Below are 19,593 nucleotides of genomic sequence, written 5' to 3' on the forward strand. Positions count from 1 at the left end.
GCACCTCTTGCCTGGTCCTTTTACATCTCCCTTGTTGGTCTTTGGGCATCCATTGGCCTCAATTAATTATGAGCTGCTTGAGAGTGGGTGCCAGGTCTTACTCACCTTTATCCTCAGCATCTAACACTGTGCCCAGCGTATGGTTAGGGACCAGTACGTATTTGAATCAGCGCCCTTTTCAGAACTTCTGTTCAAATAAATTATATCCACACATCATAGAACAAGGGTGTGCAGAGCAGGTTTGTCATCCCACTCCTGTTCCCCAGCCATTCTGCTCAACCCCAAACCACTACTGCTAGTTTCTTAACTTTAACCTCATCAGCCCTTTCAAACTCAGGTACCTCAGATGATGATTTTATCCAATCAGCCATCGTACTGTGGAGGAGATGGCCCTGAGGTAGAGTCCAAAGATCCATGTCCTAATTCGGGATTGCCACTTACTAGCCTTGCCTCTCAAATTTTGGGAAAGTCATTTCTTTTTTTTTTTTTTTGAATCTTATTAATTTTTTTATACAGCACGTTCTTATTAGTTATCCATTTTATACATATTAGTGTATACATGTCAATCCCAGTCTCCCAGTTCATCACAGCACCACCACCACCCCCGGGAAAGTCATTTCTTATCTGAGCCTTTTCTCACTTATGGAATGCTCAGAGGAGGAAGATAGGAGGTAAGTGTGAAGGTTACCCATTAAACGGTATGAAGTATGATGATGTTAGTCAACGACTTGGTTTTTACTGGCTACTGACAACCACGTGTTATTATTAAGGTCATGTTCATTAGGCCTCTAGGGAGTCAAGAAAGCTTATCAAAACTTTATCTGTTTTGTTTATATGACATATGGATGTGTAGTATGTGACCTAAAGATTTTCCATAGGTATAGCCTTTTCTCAACTCAATGTGGTTAAGTTAAAAACTGGTCATAATTATTCTATATAATCAAGGCAAGTATATTCAGCCAGAGAATATGTTCAAAGAAACTTAAAACTAGCACTTTAGCTTGAACTTATTAGAATGTTTTATTGGCTGGCTTTTGTCTGGTTGCTGTTATGGAAAGCTATTTATAGTTCTCCATGCTACTGTGAAATCATCCTGTGTTTGATGGGCAGCCTGTTATGGAACTACTGGAACATAATGACAAATACAGTGTTTAAATTTTACCACAGGACCAAGCAGGCAAGAAGATGAGCTTGAAGAAGCAACCTTGGCTGAGAAGATAGTGGCTAGGAGTAATTGGCAAACCCAGTGAGAACAATTATGAAAGCTGTGCATTGTGGGTGGGCAGAGAGCAGCGATCCCTGTTACAGTTGCCTAGCAACCGACAGGCATTGCAGGATGGTCGGGATGAGTAGAAATGTTAGTGCTGCCACTTTAGGGGAAAACAAGACAAGTGCTTGACTAGAAAACGACTGTGGCTTTTTGAGGAAACATAAAGGAGACTCTCCCCCCCTCTGCTTTTCCACATAGCTGTGCAATGTTTCTCTTATGTCTGTTCCTTTGATTCTGAAACAAATAGTCTTTTTCCTCCTTTGTCTGAGCTTTTTGGTAAAAATCAGATTGGATCACACAGAAAAATATTCTTGGATGTCATTGGAGTAGACTTGGTTGCCTGGGGCTACAGCTCCAAGTTGGTATGTCTCAAGTACTTGGTTACAAATAATGATTATTATTATTATTATTATTATTATATATGAAAGTCTGCAAATGACTTCCTTTATATGTTAGAGATGATTCAAGGTCCCTCACTTTCTTGCATTCTGGTACAAGTAGACCAAGGTCAGTACATGCCGCTTTTCATGCTCGTGGGAGCAAGTCTCCTGAAGCACTATCCCTGATGGGAGAAAGCTTGAAACCCCCAACCTAGGGCCTCTAGACCCTTCGTACGCTGGCATTGCTAGTGACAAGTTGTGCCTGTGGCTAGAGATGACGAGGTACGGTCTGGGAGCTCTGCACCAGGAACTGGCCTCCAGAGAAGACGCCTCACAAATGATAACAGATACTTGTGTGGTGCTTACTATATGCTGACTCATTTAATGCTGACTCATCTCATCCTCCCAGTTGAGATCTAGGTACTATAATCCTCATTTTAGAGATACAAAAACTAAAGCATAGAGACCTTGAAAAACGTGGCCCAGTAGGCAAGGTGGTAGAGCTAGGATTCACACCCAGAGAGTCTAGCATGAATATTTCTTGCCTGTGTGCCAGACACTGCTCTATGCTTTGGTGATGGATGATGAACAAGACAGGCATGGTCCCTGCCCACAAGCAGCTTGTGTTCTAGCTGGTGTAGCCCTGTTGCCTTCTGCTTCAGGATCAGCACTGCTGGCTAAGTCTCTGGCGAGAACACGCAGCTCAAAAACTCACCGCAGCCCCCTTTCCTAAGAGCAACTTGTCAGATCGTGCTTCCTCCCCGCTAACAGCCTCCAGCACTGCGGAGCCAGGCCTTTCCCCGCCTCTTCTCTCCTGGCCCTTCGATGAAAATGTTCTGACTTCCTACCCATCGCTTTGCCATAGCTTCCCCACCCTCCACTGCCAACTCAGTGAAGGCTGTGGTTTCTGCCATAGCTGTCATTTGTGGCCCCAGCTGCGCAAGCTCAGATGACAGTGTGGCTGGCCGTGAGAGGCCTGATGCTGCTTTTTCCTAGCCTTTGTGTGTCCTGCCTCTGTTAGTCTTTTGAGCATCCGGTCTGTGCCAGGCTTTGGTAGGGTCCAGTGCTTAAACCTTCCAGGTTCTCCTAAAACACTTCTTCATCCTGGTCATCAGTTCCCACTTGCTAGTCAACATCCGGGCATCTGACAGATTTCTCAAGCGCCTGAGTCCTCTGGCTTCTGCCCATCTACACTGTTCATACCAAACTCAGCCACCCGCATAGTGGTTCATGCCGCCTAGAGCCTGGATCTTCTGGATGTACCTGTCGTCCCACATTGCTTTGAAGTCCCTTATCATTCAGTCTTTTGCTCATCTGCTCTTCCTTTGCAGATGCACATTCAGTACCTATTCTTGATACCATGGTGGGCCTATGGGCCTGCAGACGTCCCCGAGCTTGGGATATTGATCACTAGATCTGCCCATCTACCGAGAGGTTGATCGGGATGTAGGTAGGTGTGCGCACGTGTGTGTGTTCAGGGGAACTCACAGTTTACCCTGTGGCAGTTCAGGGCATCCAGGGTGGCAGTAATGCAGGGGTGGTGGTTCAGAGAAGAGAGAGATCACTTCTGCATAAAATAACTAGATGAAGCTTTGGGACGTGGCATGTTTTGTGTTTGATAGGCCGAGGTGGAACATTAGGTAGAAGAAATCATGTACTTGAAGTCCTGAGGCAGGGGGCGCTGCCAGAGGGGGCGGTGGTCTGGGCTGGCACGGAGAGCTCTGGGGTGGGAGGGCAGCCTGACCAGTGGATGGGTCAGGGCTTGTGGCGCTGGCCTGACGGGCAGAGAACTTGAGGCTTCACAGATGGGGAGCATTGAATGCCTTTGAACAAGGGAGTGAGATCGCCAACAGTGTTTTGCTAATGTTACTGATAGTGTCTGTCCTTGTTCAAGGCTTTATAACTGATGTACTGTTCCCATGATAAGGCCATCCCCGTGCCCTCTGAGATCTAAGTGGAGCAGGTATGTTATGAATGTAGAAACAGGTGCAGAGCTAAGGCTGCTCATCGAGGACATGGTCGAACCAGCACTTGAACGGCTCTTTCTTCTAAGTCATGACTCTTTCTGGAATTGGTTTATGGGATAGAATAGAGGAAATAAAGCATGGGGGCAGAGGAAACTACTGAGAGACTGGTGCAGAGTTCCAGACACAGACTATAAAGGTGGCCACAGAAGGGAAGAGCAGAGGGGCGTTCGCAATAGAAACCTTACAGAAGAATCCAGAGGAACAGGCTGATGAGAGCAGGGCGGGAGGAAGCTGGAAGAATTGGGTTACCTGCAAGGTTGTGAACGGAACTCTCTGGGAAAGTTACAGATGCAGGCAGAGTTCGTGGAGCTGGTCGCTCACCCCAAGGAGGCTGCCCCTCATGCCGTCTCGGAAGGTTTTTGTGGAAACCACTTGTTGGCTCTGCAGCATCAGTACTTGGTGCTATTGGCTGTGAGGTTCCCAGAGGCTAACCCCCTGCGGGACCCAGGGAAGCAAAGGCGAGGTGCTTGAGCAATGTCACAGACTTTGTTTGGGGGCTCAGGGAGGGATCTTCTTCAGAAACCTTTCGAGGTCTCTAAGGGAATTGACCAAATACTGGCTATTCATCAGACCTTTCAGTGCTACCTGGATTATAAACAGTCCACTGCCTGCAGCCACACCCTTGCTCTCCACAGCTCCTTCCGTTTTCTAAGGTGTTTCCCCACGTGGGAAACCAGGGGCTGGACTAGATCAGTGGTTTGGGGCTGTGGTCCCTGGACCCCTAAGGGTCCTGGAAACCACTTTCAGAGCTCACCGTCCTGCTTTAAATGTTTCCTTTGAACAAAGGACTCTCCAGGTTAAAAAAAAAAAAAGTTAAAAATATATTACAGTAGATAGCCTCCCAGAGCCTATTCTAACAAAATTTCATGGATCTGTTCAAAGTATTAATACTTTACAAATGTTTCCTTTGTGCCATGCTTTACAATTTCCTAAGCACTTTCACCTAGATTATTTTATTCATTCCTCATTTTAACCCAGTGAAGTGAACAGATGGTGTTAAACCCATATTATAGACAAAGAAATTGGTGCCCAAAGGATGTAACCCCAAGGTAACAGCTGACCAAAACCAAAACTCAAATTTTATGAACCTGTTGCTCTTTCCAAGTTCTTATTTTGCCTTTCCACTATAGGAGATGGACCAAAATAATGGAACATTTCAGTAGAAAATGAAATAGCAATCAGTTTTGGGTTATCACATTGGTTACTATTAAATATACACTGACATTGTTTGATATGGTGTTCTAAATACCAGTTTTGACCCGAAATTTGAAAAGCAACTTTTGATTCCGCTTGACAGTGTTTTTTGTCATTTTGGATTCTGTATGCTGACATGATGGCTTTTTAAGCCCGTGTGATTCGATTTGTGGGATCAAAGAGAGATGGATTCTTTTACAGACTAAGTTGACCGCTAGGCTGGACTGTGCTGTGGATTGAAAGCTAGGCTTCCAAATCCAGATTCAAAAGGGGGTCGTAACATGCCTGTGACTGAGAAACAAAGTGAGGTTGCAAGTGGATTTCTCAGTCTGTTTGGTGATCTGTCAGAATCGTAACTTGCAAAAGCGCACACCCATGTATCTTATCTCTTCTAGACTCTGCTCTTGCTTATCTTTGGAAAAACATGGGTCATAATCATTTTTGTTTTTCTTTTTCTGCTGGCATTTCTTTGTTGATACATTGTATCTATAAATCAGATACCAGCCCCCAAAACACAGCTGATGTGATGTGTCCTTTTTGGCACTTAATCTGACAAGATTGTTGGACATCTTCATGATTGGTTTAATTTTAACCAGGCTTTTAAGTTCCTGGCACATTATCACTCGTATCTGTATTGAAAATTGGGGGGCATATGTCTGTATCAAGGTGACCAAAATCCTTTGGACATCCTTTACAAAATAAAATAGAAGCTCACTGTATCTCTGCCTTGGGAACTTGTGATAGGATTTTTTTTTTTTTTTTTTTTGCGATACGTGGGCCTCACACTGTTGTGGCCTCTCCCGTTGCAGAGCGCAGGCTCCGGACGCGCAGGCTCAGTGGCCATGGCTCACGGGCCCAGCCGCTCCGCAGTATGTGGGATCCTCCCGGACCGGGGCACGAACCCATGTCCCCTACATCGGCAGGCAGACTCTCAACCACTGCACCACCAGGAAAGCCCTGTGATAGGGTTATTGAATCAGTGAAGCAATCTGATGAATGGTTTTTGTACCCATCTACCACTATAACCTAGGATTAGGAGGCCCAAATGGACCTGCCTTCTGGAGAATTCCATTGCTTGGTGAGTCACACCAGAGAGAAGGACCAGAGTCAGCCTCCCATAAATTTAGCCAAGTATTCAATGATGGTAATAGGTAGTATCTGTTAAGCAACATGTATGTGCCTGGGGCTTTACATACCTTCTCTGATATAATCTGCACATCACTTTTATGAGGCAGCTGCATTACCAGACCTTACAGGTACAGAACTTGAAGATGAGCAGTGTTGGCTGTAATTGTGATTGAAAAGTATGTGAGCTCAGATTCTGCTCTCACCCACTGGCCTACTGTGCCTCTCCTGCTTACTTGTCAACAGTTAGACTTTTTCCCTAGATTTTGTAGTTTAAAAGTTTTTAATTCTCTAACCACAATGAACAAAATAGTCTTGATAAATTGTATCTTCTAAGCCTTTGTGTATTAGTCTCTTTTCTCAAATTAATTAGATATTTCCTGCCCACCTAACATCTGCAGGATTCAGTCCTGGGAGACATCTGTGGGCTGGAATAGCCATCAACAGCTTCTTGAAAGAGCTGGAGGAGAAAGGGCTCAATTATCCCCAGGAGTGGGTAGGTGGAAGGCATCATGGACAAGGAAATGGTGTTTGTGAAGATGTGGAGGCAGTCAGTAAATCAATTTAGTTAAGGGTAGGGGAGTCAAGAAAAGACATGCTGCAGAATAAGGCTGAAGGGGGGCTTCCCTGGAGGCTCAGTGGTTGAGAATCCGCCTGCCAGTGCAGGGGACACGGGTTCGAGCCCTAGTCTGGGAAGATCCCACATGCCGCAGAGCAACTGAGCCTGTGCACGATGACTACTGAGCCCGCGCACCTAGAGCTGGTGCTCCGCAACAAGAGAAGCCATCTCAATGAGAAGCCCGCGCACCGTGACGAAGAGTAGCCCCCGCTTGCCACGACTAGAGAAAGCCCGTGCACAGCAACGAAGACCCAATGCAGCCAAAAATAAATAAATAAATTTATTTTTAAAAAAAGAAAGAAAGAAGATTGAAGGGCATAAACTTGGTCAGACTGTGGAGTTTCCTAAATGCCAGGCTATACATTTGCTTTTTATATGCTTCAGGAGAAAGGATGCATTGATACTTGGAGAGCCACTGGAGGAAGACATAGAATGAGAAACCAGAGACAGGGAAATCTGTTTGGATCTAAAGTCTGGGGTGGGAAGGACTGAACTAGGGAGATCTTCTTGGAAAGAGAAAAGGAATGTTACAAGGGGTTAAAAAAGCTTGATATCTGACTACACAGCTGCCAGTGGAGCCGGCAAGACCAAAGTCCCTGAGATTTCTGAGCCTGACTGAGATTGTGGACAGAATCAAATTCAAAAGAAAGCTGGTTTTCAGAGGGGAAGGTATGCTGATAGTTTTCGGTTTTTGGAGTGTTGGATTTGGGGTAACCATGTGATATTCCAGTGGAGAAATCCAGCTTGTGGTTGCAGATGCCCATTTGGAAATTTGATGATCAAAGTTGGACAAGTCTGAGCGTCCTCTTGTTAAAGTAACGGTTGCAGCTGGTGAGTGGGAAAGTCCCTGTGGGAGGGAAGAGAGAGGAACCAAGGGCAGAGCAGAAATTTAGAGGGTACGGTTCGGGGTGGAAAGAGCAGCACATCTGAGAGAAGCTGAGTCAGAGAGCTGGGAGAGAACCAGAATAGTCAAGTGGAGGGAAAGCCAAGGAAACCAGAGGCAGGGGAGGAGGAGACAACCACATCAGCACAGCAGAGAGGTCTACAGCGGTAGCTCAGCCGCGGCACTCCTGAACATCTGGGGCCGGGTCGTTCTTTGTTACGGGGCCGTCCTGTGCATTGTTGGGTATCTCGCAGCGTCCCTGGCCTCTAGAAAATGTCCCCAGACATTGCTAAATGTCCCCGAGGGGCAAAATCACCCCCAGTTGAGAACCACTGGTCTAGAAGCCCATGGGGTTTGGCAGTGAAGAATATTATTTGAGTGGAAGGCAGACAACAGGTTTGGAGGGGAAGAAAGGGAAGCTGCCAACACCTTGTTTTAGCCCAGCAAGACCCATTCCAGACTCTGACCTCCAGAAGTGTAAGACCAAAGATCTGTGTTGTTCCAAGCCAGTAAATTTGTGGCAATTTGTAAGAGCAGTGGGAAACTAATGCACACTGTATATATCAATAAAAAAGACAAGTGACAATTTAAAAGTGGATAATTGGCAGAATTAAGACATAGTTTTAGAGAGAAATTTGACAGAATCCATCAAAATTAAAGATTCTTTCCTTGCATGTACCTAGATACAACTCACATCCTTTGCAGTGAGAATATCTTCTGTCTTCCTCAAAAATATTTTTTCAGTACATAAAAAGAAACAGAGCCCAAGCACAATACAGGAAAACCTACAGCAAATGCAAAGGGGAAGGTGACTCACAGTGTCAGTGTGTGTGTCTGTGTGTGTGTGTGTGTGTGTGTGTGAGTGACAGGCACGCAGCTGTGGGGTTTGAGGACAGGGTGACAGCAGCACGAGCTCGAGTTGATCGTTTTCCCTCCTCGTCACCCCAGCTGCTCCATCTCCATCCTCTCTCATGTCCACTGTCAACGTTCTGTTTATTGCATCTGTCTGTGAGAGCATCTGCTCCTCCACTCCCATCCTCCAGGATGCGTGGCTAAAAGCTCCGTCTGTTAGGCATCTCTACGCTCTGGGCAGCCACTGCCAACGTCAGGTACCAACCGTGAAAGAAGTGCTGTATCAAAGGACACATTTCCCAAAGCAGCAGTCATCCTCAGGGATTCAGACACCTTGCAACAGAATCTTAGAAGTAAACTCCGTCAGCCGCTCCAGTGCTCAGGCTGGGGTTGGAGGTAATGGCTCCTGCTGCTGCTGCTATGACATGTTAAGCTTTCAGATGCCGTTGCAGGGTCGGCCCAGAGATCACCTTCCTTGCTCCCTTCTCCTTTCTTGCGTGGCTGTTTTCCCGACACGTTATCATGGATTTTATCTTCATGGTTGGAGTACGTAGGTGGAGGGACTGAGTTAGTTAGAGGCGAGTGTGGACATCTCTAGTCATTGTAGACTGTTGTCTAGAAAGGGAATTTTGGCCTCATCGGCTGAAATCCCTCATTCTAGAGACGAGAAGCTAAGGCCTGGGAGGAAGAGGAGTGCCTTTGGGTGTCTTTGTGGGCGATACCCTCTTTCCTGATTTGGGGTCCAGGGAGCTGTTCTCAGCATTGGCCTTCCTTTCTTCACCGTGTCCCTTATGTGGCATTCCTGTGCTTTACTGAGCTTTCTTTCAGGAATTCTCTGTTACACATTATTAGTTTGAATTTACTCTTAAAACTTTAAACTGTGGGACAAAATTCCCATAGTGTGGGCTGAGGTCAGATCTCTAGTTACAGCCATGCTCTGCAGGCCATGGCAAAGAACTGACCACAGCCGAGCTCCTGGTCATTAAGGGGCCCATAAACTGCCCAGTTGAATAACTGACCGTTGGTCAGCTTAGCATGTGTCAGTTTTACACATTTTGCAGAGTCCCTTTTCTGGGCTGGACCAGGGCTGAACCAGGTTTTGCAGAGTCCCTTGTCTTGTACATTTCCGGTTAGTTTTCTTGTACGTTTCTGGTTAGGATGGGCCCCAAAGGAGATTCCTGTGGGGATTAGAGGGCAGATGCGAAGTGCACTGTCCATAACCCACACATTGTCACCTTGGGCTGGCTCACCTTCTTGGCATGAGGTGGCAGCTGGCCCTGCATTGCTGCGTTTTCTCCTGGTCCTGCTTCAACTTCTCTAACCCTGGACCTCGCCAGGTATGTGCGTTTAGCTCTGGTGAGGGCCCGGCTTCTGCAGGACACCCTACCCTCGATGCCAGAGGCAGCAGGAAAAGACATGGTTTGAGCCTGTATATGTGGCTTCATCTCGTTGCCTGTGGTTCTGGCTTGTCCTCCACTGTGTATGCATCCTCTGGCTTCTGTCCACCCTGCAGACCTCAAGCTGCGGCTCTAGGGCAAAGACAGCAACTGGCTTTACTGGCTCTCACAGCTACTTTCCTGGCTGTGAGAGCCAGGAAAGCACAGACTGCTTTACTGGCTCTCACAGCTACTTTCTGATGTCAAATTCTTGTAAATTACATACATTGTATATTTCACACACACACACAAAGTGGTTCTGCTTCTCTGGTTGAACCGTGACTAACACACACCTCCATCCCCCAGAAGCCACTGTTTTATTCACCATTACTTTCTTAAAGGCTTGGGCAGAGTTTCTGATGGACAGTACAACGCGGGACATCCAGAATCACCCTCCGAAGTTCTCCAACTTACAAATGTTCGATACCCCAGAGAATGCAAAGTCAGTTCAGACCCCAACGCTCTTAGGTGATGAAGCACATCCAGTACCCAGAATGAAAGCACAGCACTGGGGGGAGAAGCAGCTCAGGCCAGCAGGGGATAGAAGTCATGGAGAACTGAGCTTGAGGGGTGGTAGTGGCCACAGCAAGAAGCCAGGACAGGCAGTAGATGTGGCTCCTGAATGGAGAAGACGAGAAGCTGGAACTCCTTTGGCGTTTCAGGAGTAAACAAGCTTGTCATAAACAGCCCTGTGGTGCCACCGTGCCTCTGCCAGACACTGGCGGATGCCCATCCACACACACAGCAGGCGGGTCAGAGTCTGCAAATATATACCCTATGTGCTGGCCGCCCTGCGCACCAGTGATCCAAAGTGTATTCAGAGTGTAAAGAAGTATCAAAGATGCTATTTCAAGGAATAAAAATTTATCACCTAGACAGCCTACAAGAGACTTTTAGTCTCATTATTCAGGATAGAGTTTAAGGTTCCAGATGCTTAGAATTCTCTTAGAAGCCAAATACAAAGGAGAGTTGCAGGAAACCGTCTGAGGAGATGTTCTCATGATCTTCATTGATCTTTACCTTGGAATAAGCCCTCAGATCTTGGGATGTTGAGGAAAACGTGACTAGTGAGGGAAGAGTGAGAATAAGCCTTCCGGAAAGTGCCTCTCACCTATAACGTTCTGCCGACAAGTTGAGGGAGTTACCGGGAAGGCGATAATCTAGAAAGCTGGAAAAATTATTCATAGGAAGACGGCTTCCACCTCACGCTCACTGATTGGTTTTGCCCTTAAACCTGTGTCTCGACCCAGGCAGTCACTTTATGTTACTAACAGGCGAGAGAAATAAAAGCAGGCTGTTTTTCTAGAGTCGTAATATCACTTTATTGTCAACTTCCCACTTCCTCTGCATTGTATGTCTTTGTGACACATCACTGATAGTGATGTTCATGATTGTGGCTCTTGGGCATCAAAGAAAGGTCCCCTGTCCTCAGTGTGGTCCGTTTAAGAAGGTAGGGAGGTCTGTGAATACCCTTATTTTTTTTTTTTGAAGTTGTAGCTTAATTGCTCTAAGAGCTTCCTTAGCTCTGATTTCCATACTCCTCCTTGTCTGTTCCCATAGAATGCTGAACAGAGACTGTTCTTTTCACCTCACTGATGCCTGTTTCTCCTTGACTTCAGTCCCCACGACAGCAGTCCCAGCCCTTGGCTCAGGAGAGTGGTTGATGCCCCAGTGAATGAATCTTTAATGAATCTTTCTGTTATCCACAAAGTCAGCCTTTAAGGGTCTGAATAGCTGAGGTTTTACTCTCCATTCTAAAAATGAGATAGAATTTGGGTGAGCCTAATTGAAAAAAATGGTCCCAGTGAGTTTACGCTGATTAACGGATGGATGAGAGCTCTCGGCCTGATTTGCTGCAGGAGAGAGTTTCTAAAGATGCCTCGGAGCTGTTTCATCTCTGCTCCTGGGCATCCTGCTCGCATCCTGGTGCCTCCAGTCAGGTCCAAGCCTCCTCCTCCCACTGCATCGTGTGATTTTCAGCCGTATCTACAACTCTTTGTCCACATAAAACATGAATCTAAAGGCACTATTTCTTTCTGGATACAAATACCAATCTAGTGCCCTTGGAGCTGTTTTCTTTTGATTGAAAGTAGAAATTAGCACTCCCTGGCCAAAACCAAAGGCAGAAAAGGGAATGTGAAGCTTAAGATACTACTCTGTAAGATTATATTGACAGAGTTTTTTTTTAATTAAAGTATAGTTTATTTATAATATTAATTTCAGGTATACAATATAGTGATTCAGTATTTTTATAGATTATACTCCATTTATAGTTTTTATAAAATATTGACTCTATTCCCTGTGTTATACAATATATCCTTGTGACCTGTGTATTTTGTACACAGTAGGTGGTACCTCTTAATCCCCCACTTCTGTCTTGCCCCCCACTTCCCTCTCCGCACTATAACCACTAGTTTGTTCTCTGTATCTGTGAGTCTCTTTCTGTTTTGTTATATTTATAGTTATCTTTTAGATTCCATGTATAAGTGGTAACACAGTATTTTTCTGTCTGACTTCATAAGCATAATACCCTCCTTGTCCATCCATGTTGTTACAGATGGCAACTTTTCATTTTTCATGACTGAGTAATATTCGTGTGTGTGTGTGTGTGTGTGTGTGTGTGTGTGTGTGTGTGTGTGTGTGTGTGTGTGTTATATATGAGGGGTCCCCAACCCCCGGGCCATGGACTGGTACCAGTCTGTGGCCTGTTAGGAACCCAGCCGCACAGCAGGAGGTGAGTGGCGGGCAAGCGAGCGAACCTTCATCGGTATTTACAGTTGCCGCTCCGCACTGCTCGCGTTACCGCCTGAGCTCTGCCTCCTGTCAGCATTATAGTGAGTTGTGTAATTATTTCATTATATATTACAATGTAATAATAATAGAAATAAAGCACACAATAAATGTAACGCGCTTGAATCATCCTGAAATCAACCCCCCCCACACCCCACCCCTGGTCCATGGAAAAATTGTCTTCCACGAAACTGGTCCCTGGTGCCAAAAAGGTTGGGGACCGCTAATCTATACCACATCTTCTTTATCCATTCATCTGTGATGGGCACTTAGGTTGCTTCCATATCTTGACTATTGTAAATTATGCTACTGTGAACATGGGGGTGCATGTATCTTTTCAAATTAGTGTTTTTGTTTTCTTAGAATATATACTGTAGGGCGCGGTCAGCTAACTGCCACGCAGCAGGAAGCTGAAGTAAGCTGAATCATCCTTCCTGTGGCCACTGCACTTGCGCTAAGTATACTAATGAGGTTTTAAAGTAGCGACCTATCCGATGCTGGCTCACAAGTCGCACCATCGGCGAAAGCCAATCACAGAGCGACACATGTTCTTAATCCCTATATAAGCAGACTGCTATAGGATTGCGGTGTCTTCCTTCCATCTTTTCTTTAACCAAGCTGTGCTCCAATAAAGTGTGATACGAGAAGAATCTTGCGTGTGGCGACTCGTCATTCTGCTGGTCGGAGGCGGCTCGCCGCATTTGGTGCCGAAACCCGGGAACTTCGCGCCCTGCATGGAGGACCGATTCAGAACTCGACACACGGAGTGAACCGTCGGATCAAGATCCGATCTGGGTGCCATCAAGACTGATGAGAATTGTTGAAGAAAACTTCAGAGAAGATGCTGAGCTGGATGTTCCTGATGATTCTTCCCTTGCTTAGGGCAGAGAATATGACGTTCTGGGGAATTAGCCGGACCTGGCCAGTTCCCATGCCGGTTCACTCTCAGAGCAGAGTTCTTCCAATATTTTATTCCACTCGTTGTGAAATGAATACGGCCTGTACCCAGCCATTGAATTATGACTGGGCACCGTATAATGCCAGTGATTTTATTTTGAATCGAAGTCTTTGTATTAGTTGGAATTCCACAAAGGATTGTATCCTTTTGGCCAGGATAACCTTGACCACTTGGAACAATCCACTTAGAAATAATTTGGTTCCATTGAATATGTTGAATGAAGCTTTGAGCAAGATAACTCAAGGCCACACTTCAGGTTCAGGTATAGGGAATTCCAGTGAAAATGAGATGAATATTACCACTTTAGTTTTGGAACATACAGGGATAGTTCCTTTAAGAAATAATGCTTCTGATAAAAACAAGTGCCAACAGGACTGTTGTCGCCCCCTATTGTGAGCCAGTCACATCAACACCCCCAGTCTTTACCCCTTGTCAGGGGGGAACTTATGCTAAGTATGAACTTAGTTCAGGCTTTCAATTTTCCCCTGATTTAAAGTCCTATATGGGAAGAAAGGAAAAAGGAAATGATACTAATGAGACAAAAGGAAATGATAGTACAAAGTGGTATTTTGAAGGATGGCCATTTTATTCTTGGTTATTAGTTAATGAGGCAGGAGTAGGCATGGATATTTCTGCTTTGGCCACTTTACAGATGCCCTGAATAGGAGTGCAGAGATTGGAGAATTCCTAAAGGGAAACTGGTCTCAAGAAGCTGAACGGATGATATTTAAGCAAAAGATTCAGATTATGCAACTGAATGCTACCAAGCTGGAACCCGTTACCTTTGGAGATTTTACCTCTTGGCTCTCTTCTGCCTTTTCCTTCTTTGAAGAGTGGGTAGGGGTGGGGATCTTTGGGCTCTGCTGTATATTTGGGATTATAATATGTCTCTGGTTGGTCTGTCGCATGCGCGTCAGGGCACATCGAGATAAGGTCCTACTCACTCAAGCACTTTTGGCTGTTAGTGAAGGTGATTCTCCCGCAGCCTGGATCTCCGTCCTAAACAATTCGAATGGATTGCCCTTGCACGGAGAGGCCCTGTTGCCATTGCACCTCTATAGGGAATCAAAACTTATTCTGAGTCAGCCTTTGCACCCTGCAGCCCTTGTTGGCATTGCACGCAGGAAGGTGTCTCAGACATGCCAACGGAAGGCTGCCCTCGAACAGTGAGCACATCATGAGGTGAACACTTGTACGGGCTACATTCTGCTTGGTGATTCTAGTAAATAAAAAAGGGGGAGATGTAGGGCGCGGTCAGCTAACTGCCACGCAGCAGGAAGCTGAAGTAAGCTGAATCATCCTTCCTGTGGCCACTGCGCTTGCGCTAAGTATACTAATGAGGTTTTAAAGTAGCGACCTATCCGATGCTGTCTCACAAGTCGCACCATCGGCGAAAGCCAATCACAGAGCGACACATGTTCTTAATCCCTATATAAGCAGACTGCTATAGGATTGCGGTGTCTTCCTTCCATCTTTTCTTTAACCAAGCTGTGCTCCAATAAAGTGTGATACGAGAAGAATCTTGCGTGTGGCGACTCGTCATTCTGCTGGTCGGAGGCGGCTCGCCGCAATATACCCCAGAGTGGGATTGCTGGATCACATGGTAGTTCTATTTCTAGTTATTTGAGGAACCTCCATATTGTTTCCATAGTGGCTGCATCAGTTTACATTCCCACTAACTCTGCACCAGGCTTCCCTTTTCTCCACATCCTCGCCAACATTTGCTTGTGGTCTTTTTAATGATAGCCATTGACAGGTGTGAGGTGATAGCTCATTGTGGTTTTGATTTGCATTTCCTTCACATAGTTTTTTTTCTTAAGTGCTACTTTTATATACAACAAAACGAGATCTCCTGTCTAGGGCTACAGCAGGGTCGTGAAAAGGAAAGGGGTTTTGGGGTGGGGGTCTTTCTAAGGAATGATAATTATTTTAATAGCTGCCCTCAGGGGAAAACACAGGTCAGGGTGAAGCTATCTCTAATTAGCAGTTGGATAAATCTTTTTTTTTAACATCTTTTTGGGAGTATAATTGCTTTACATTGTTGTGTTAGTTGCTGCTGTATAACAACGTGAATCAACTATAAGTATACATATATCCCCATATCCCCTCCCTCTTGTGTCTCCCTCCCACCCTCCCTATCCCACCCCTCTAGGTGGTCACAAAGTACCAAGCTAATCTCCCTGTGCTATACAGCTGCTTCCCACTAACTATCTGTTTTACATTTGGTAGTGTATATATGTCCATGCCACTATCTCACTTCATCTCAGCTTTTCCTTCCCCCTCCCCGTGTCCTCAAGTCCATTCCCTATGTCTGCATCTTTATTCCTGTCCTGCCCTTAAGTTCTTCAGAACCATATATATACATTTTTTTTTTAGCTTCCATATATATGTGTTAGCATACAGTATTTGTTTTTCTCTTTCTGACTTACTTCACTCTGTATGACAGTCTCTAGGTCCATCCACCTCACTACAAATAACTCAGTTTCGTTCCTTTTTACGGCTGAGTAATATTCCATTGTACATATGTGCCACATCTTCTTTATCCATTTACCTGTTGATGGACACTTAGGTTGCTTCCATGTTCTGGCTATTGTAAATAGAGCTGCAGTGAACATTGTGGTACATGACTCTTTGAATTATGGCTTTCTCAGGGTATATGCCCAGTAGTGGGATTGCTGGGTCGTATGGAAGTTCTATTTTTAGTTTTTTAAGGAACCTCCATACTGTTCTCCATAGTGGCTGTATCAATTTACTTTCTCACCAATCAGTTGGATAAATCTTGAGAATTATAGCACAGCAGGATTTACATTCCATTTCCCAAAATGCAGGACTCTGCTAGAAGCTGAATGGACATGATTGCGGCTCTCCGGCGTTGACCGTCACTCTCGCAGCTGTGGGAGTTTGACCCGCGCTAAAACGCCTCACTGAGTCAATCCTCTCCCTGTCCTTGTCCCCGCAGCGCCAATCTGTCCAAGGCCGCCTGGGGAGCATTAGAGAAGAACGGTGCCCAGTTGATGATCCGCTCCTATGAGCTCGGCGTCCTTTTCCTCCCATCAGCATTTGTAAGTGCACACTTGATAGATGATTGGTCATGAGTGAAGCGAATGGGGTTTGTGTTCTCTTCTTGAGTCTCGATGACCTGCCCGAGGTCAGGAGGTTGCAAGCCTGTGCACTGACCCGGAGCCTGTGCTCCTAGTCGCAGGCTCGAGCCGATGAATTTATTCACCAATCACTGCTCTGGGTGTGGGGGGATCGCTGCTCTCGAGGTGTGTTCCAGATTAGTGATCAAAGGCATCGCTTTGGGTAAAGTTAATAACAACCTTTAAATGAAGATTGTGAACCAGCATGTGAAAATTTACTTTAAGGTAGTAAGTGACAAGTCACCAAAGGGATGAGTCAGCCAAGTGCGTGGCTTGTACTAGGTGACTGGAGACCGCCTTCAGAAGCTGGTCGGCCTGGGGGCAACAAAGGATGCTGAGGATTCTCGGTCGGCGGAGAGGAGCGGGAAGGGCAGCCTCGTGGGAGGAATGGCCTGAGCACAAGCCGGGAGGGAGGCAGGGAAGCTCACAGCATCTGCTAGAGACAGAGTCCCGGGGGTCGCAGAGGACGTGTTACCAGGCTCACTGGGAAGCCCCCCCAGAAGGGCACCGGAACAGCCAGCTTGCATCCTGGCTTTGGAACAGCGCTCAGTTTCTGCAGCTGAACACCCAACAGAGTAGCTAGTTTTTGTGTAGGGACTGGGTTTTACAAGCCGTATGTTTCTCTCAACACTAGAATTCCTCTTGGTCCAGAGAGCTGTTCCCTCCTTAAGAGGCACACAGTGTCCCCAGTACCCGCTCTCGCCCCCAACCCCACTCTGGGCACACACTCATTGGTGGATGCAGTTGGAACTGCCCACACCATGTGATGTGTAATGCTTTTCTTTTTTTCTTTTTTTTGCCACTTGCTCTAGTTGAGCTAAACACACACATGATGCAGCCCCATGGCAAACCACTTGGACTGGACCAGAAGACTTAGCCAGTGGGGTGCTGTGTGCTTGTCCCGAGACTTACATCCAGGCCCTGTGCTGTGTGGGTATCGTCTCAAGGCGAGCTGAGATTGCCCTCCTGCCCAGCCTGACAGGCCTCCCCACTGTTCCTTTTCTCACGCATGCTCTGGGGAAGAGCTCCCCTCTCCCTTTCTCCCCCCCTCACCACTCTTTATCCATCCTTTTCTCTGTCTCAGAGGGTTTCACTACTGAACTGTCCCACGGGCCTCTCCTGAGAGCAGATTCTAGCACTTTTTGTTTCTTTCCCATAGAGTCAAACGGCAGATCCTGATGCTGCTTTCAGCTAAAGATCACCACCTCCGCAGCCCCGTCGGTAGATGGTTTCCATAGACAAGGAGGTGACTTCCCTAAGGTTCCACCGCTGAGTGGATCTAGCTCTCAAGCCTCCGTCTCTAACTGATCCTCCTGTGATCTCTCAGCTGTATCACAGGGAGGTAGGAGATTCTCAGCACCAGGGTAATAATACACAGTCATGTGGTGTGATTACAGTGGCTGTAGCTTCGAACTCAGGCTAGAATTAGCTCCCAATAATCACCTAGGTAAAGGAGTAAATTCCGCGTCGCTCTTGCTTGGCTTTTCATGTCAGCATTTGCAAAATTCTAGTCATTTCTACCTGTTCTGACCTTATCCCTCATCATAAAAATGGTGCTAGGAAAGTATACTGCACTTCCAGGACCACTCAACCCTTCTAAGCTACTAATTTTTACCTCTAATATTGTTTCTGTCTGTACATTAGAGAAAGAATGGGCATAATCATTTAGAATCCCCAAACTGACTCTAGACTAGACTATTATTCCTATACTTTTGGAATAAGAGCGAGTCCTACTAGAGTGCATTCTAGGTAAAGTAGAGATTTAGTTATTTATAAAGACCATCAGGCAAGAATATTAAAAAATGGACCCCCCCACCCCCACCCCGTCCTGTGCCAGCAGATTCAAGAGCGAGGCCCCCAGCAGGGGGACCCGTGTAGTTGACACACTGAGACAGTGGCTTCTCCAGCAGGCGGTTCCATGGCGTCTCAACATGCAGATCCCACGGGGAGCAGTGCTTTACAGCAGGCTTGCTCCACAGCGTTAACGAGGACCCACACACTGCCGCTGTCCTGCTATCAGACTTTTTCCCATCTGGGCGGATCGTCGTGTCCTTTAGCAAATCATAAGTGACTTGAGCAGAGCGCTGAGATGAGACGTGTGGACAGTACACAGGTATTTGACCTTGCCTCCTAAGGAGCTAAGGGTCGAGTTGAGCAAGAAGGTCATAGAAGTGAAGCAGACGCCTTGTTTGAGAGACGTCCCAGGTGTGAGCTTGGGTGCTCAGACATGTGAGGAGGGCACCTGGCCTGAGCATGCAGAACCCAGAGGGCTCAAAGTGGGTGTCCGAGTTCTTTTAGGTGCATTTTATAGACACGAACTTGAGCTGACATAGGCCCATAGAAGGGGGAGTGTCATGGAATCAAAGGAAGGGGGGAACAGCCGAGACGTGGGGGGGACGGGCCGGCCAGCTCTAGGGCCCAGGCAGCAGGCGGACTCTCTGGGCTGCTGCCCCTGCTGTGACTCCACCACATGGCTTCTCGGCCCTGTGACCAGGGGTTCTGCATTTACAGTCACTGCGCAAGCTTGGGTCTGCCCCGCATGCCTCTCTCCTTCCCAACCCCGTCCCCCAGTCGGGGCCTGTTTCCAGAAAAGGGGCTTTGTTGTGAGCTAGGAAGCCACTCAAGAGGTAGGAACTTACTGCCAGAGGGTTTCACCTGTAAGTGGGTTGATGTGTGTTTTATCTGCAGAAAGCTGTTAAAGGGGATCTTGCAACATAGGAGACTTTGTCCTTAAGCCACTCTAACTCATCTGCTTCATTTACTGTTACGTGGAGCTTCTGGGAAAGTAGTAGACCTTTGTTTGCCCTCACAGAATTAACATTTATGGTTTTCACTTTGACGGCAACCTAAAGGTCTATGACAGGAGGTAATTAGTCATCTTGCTGAGGCTCTAGGAGCACAGAATGAGACTTAGCTTGT

The 19,593-nt window shown here is 46.5% G+C and overlaps 1 protein-coding gene across 5 annotated transcripts in view; it reads left to right on the forward strand.

The window, feature by feature from the left end:
* TDP1 (tyrosyl-DNA phosphodiesterase 1) overlaps window positions 1–19,593 on the forward strand; it is a 75,594-nt gene that overhangs the window by 42,303 nt on the left and 13,698 nt on the right. For 4 of the 5 annotated variants that reach the window (XM_027120297.1, XM_027120296.1, XM_027120294.1 and 1 more), the window contains one exon: window positions 16,494–16,596. The exons of the other annotated variant lie outside the window; for it this stretch is intronic. In XM_027120297.1, coding sequence (XP_026976098.1) covers window positions 16,494–16,596 — 103 coding nt within the window. The remainder of the gene's footprint in view (window positions 1–16,493; window positions 16,597–19,593) is intronic. 5 annotated transcript variants of the gene reach the window in all.

This window comes from Aethalodelphis obliquidens, unplaced genomic scaffold (genome assembly GCF_003676395.1).
Source record: "Aethalodelphis obliquidens isolate GAN/ISIS:26980383/991018 unplaced genomic scaffold, ASM367639v1 scaffold21, whole genome shotgun sequence".
Lineage (NCBI taxonomy): Eukaryota > Metazoa > Chordata > Mammalia > Artiodactyla > Delphinidae > Aethalodelphis > Aethalodelphis obliquidens.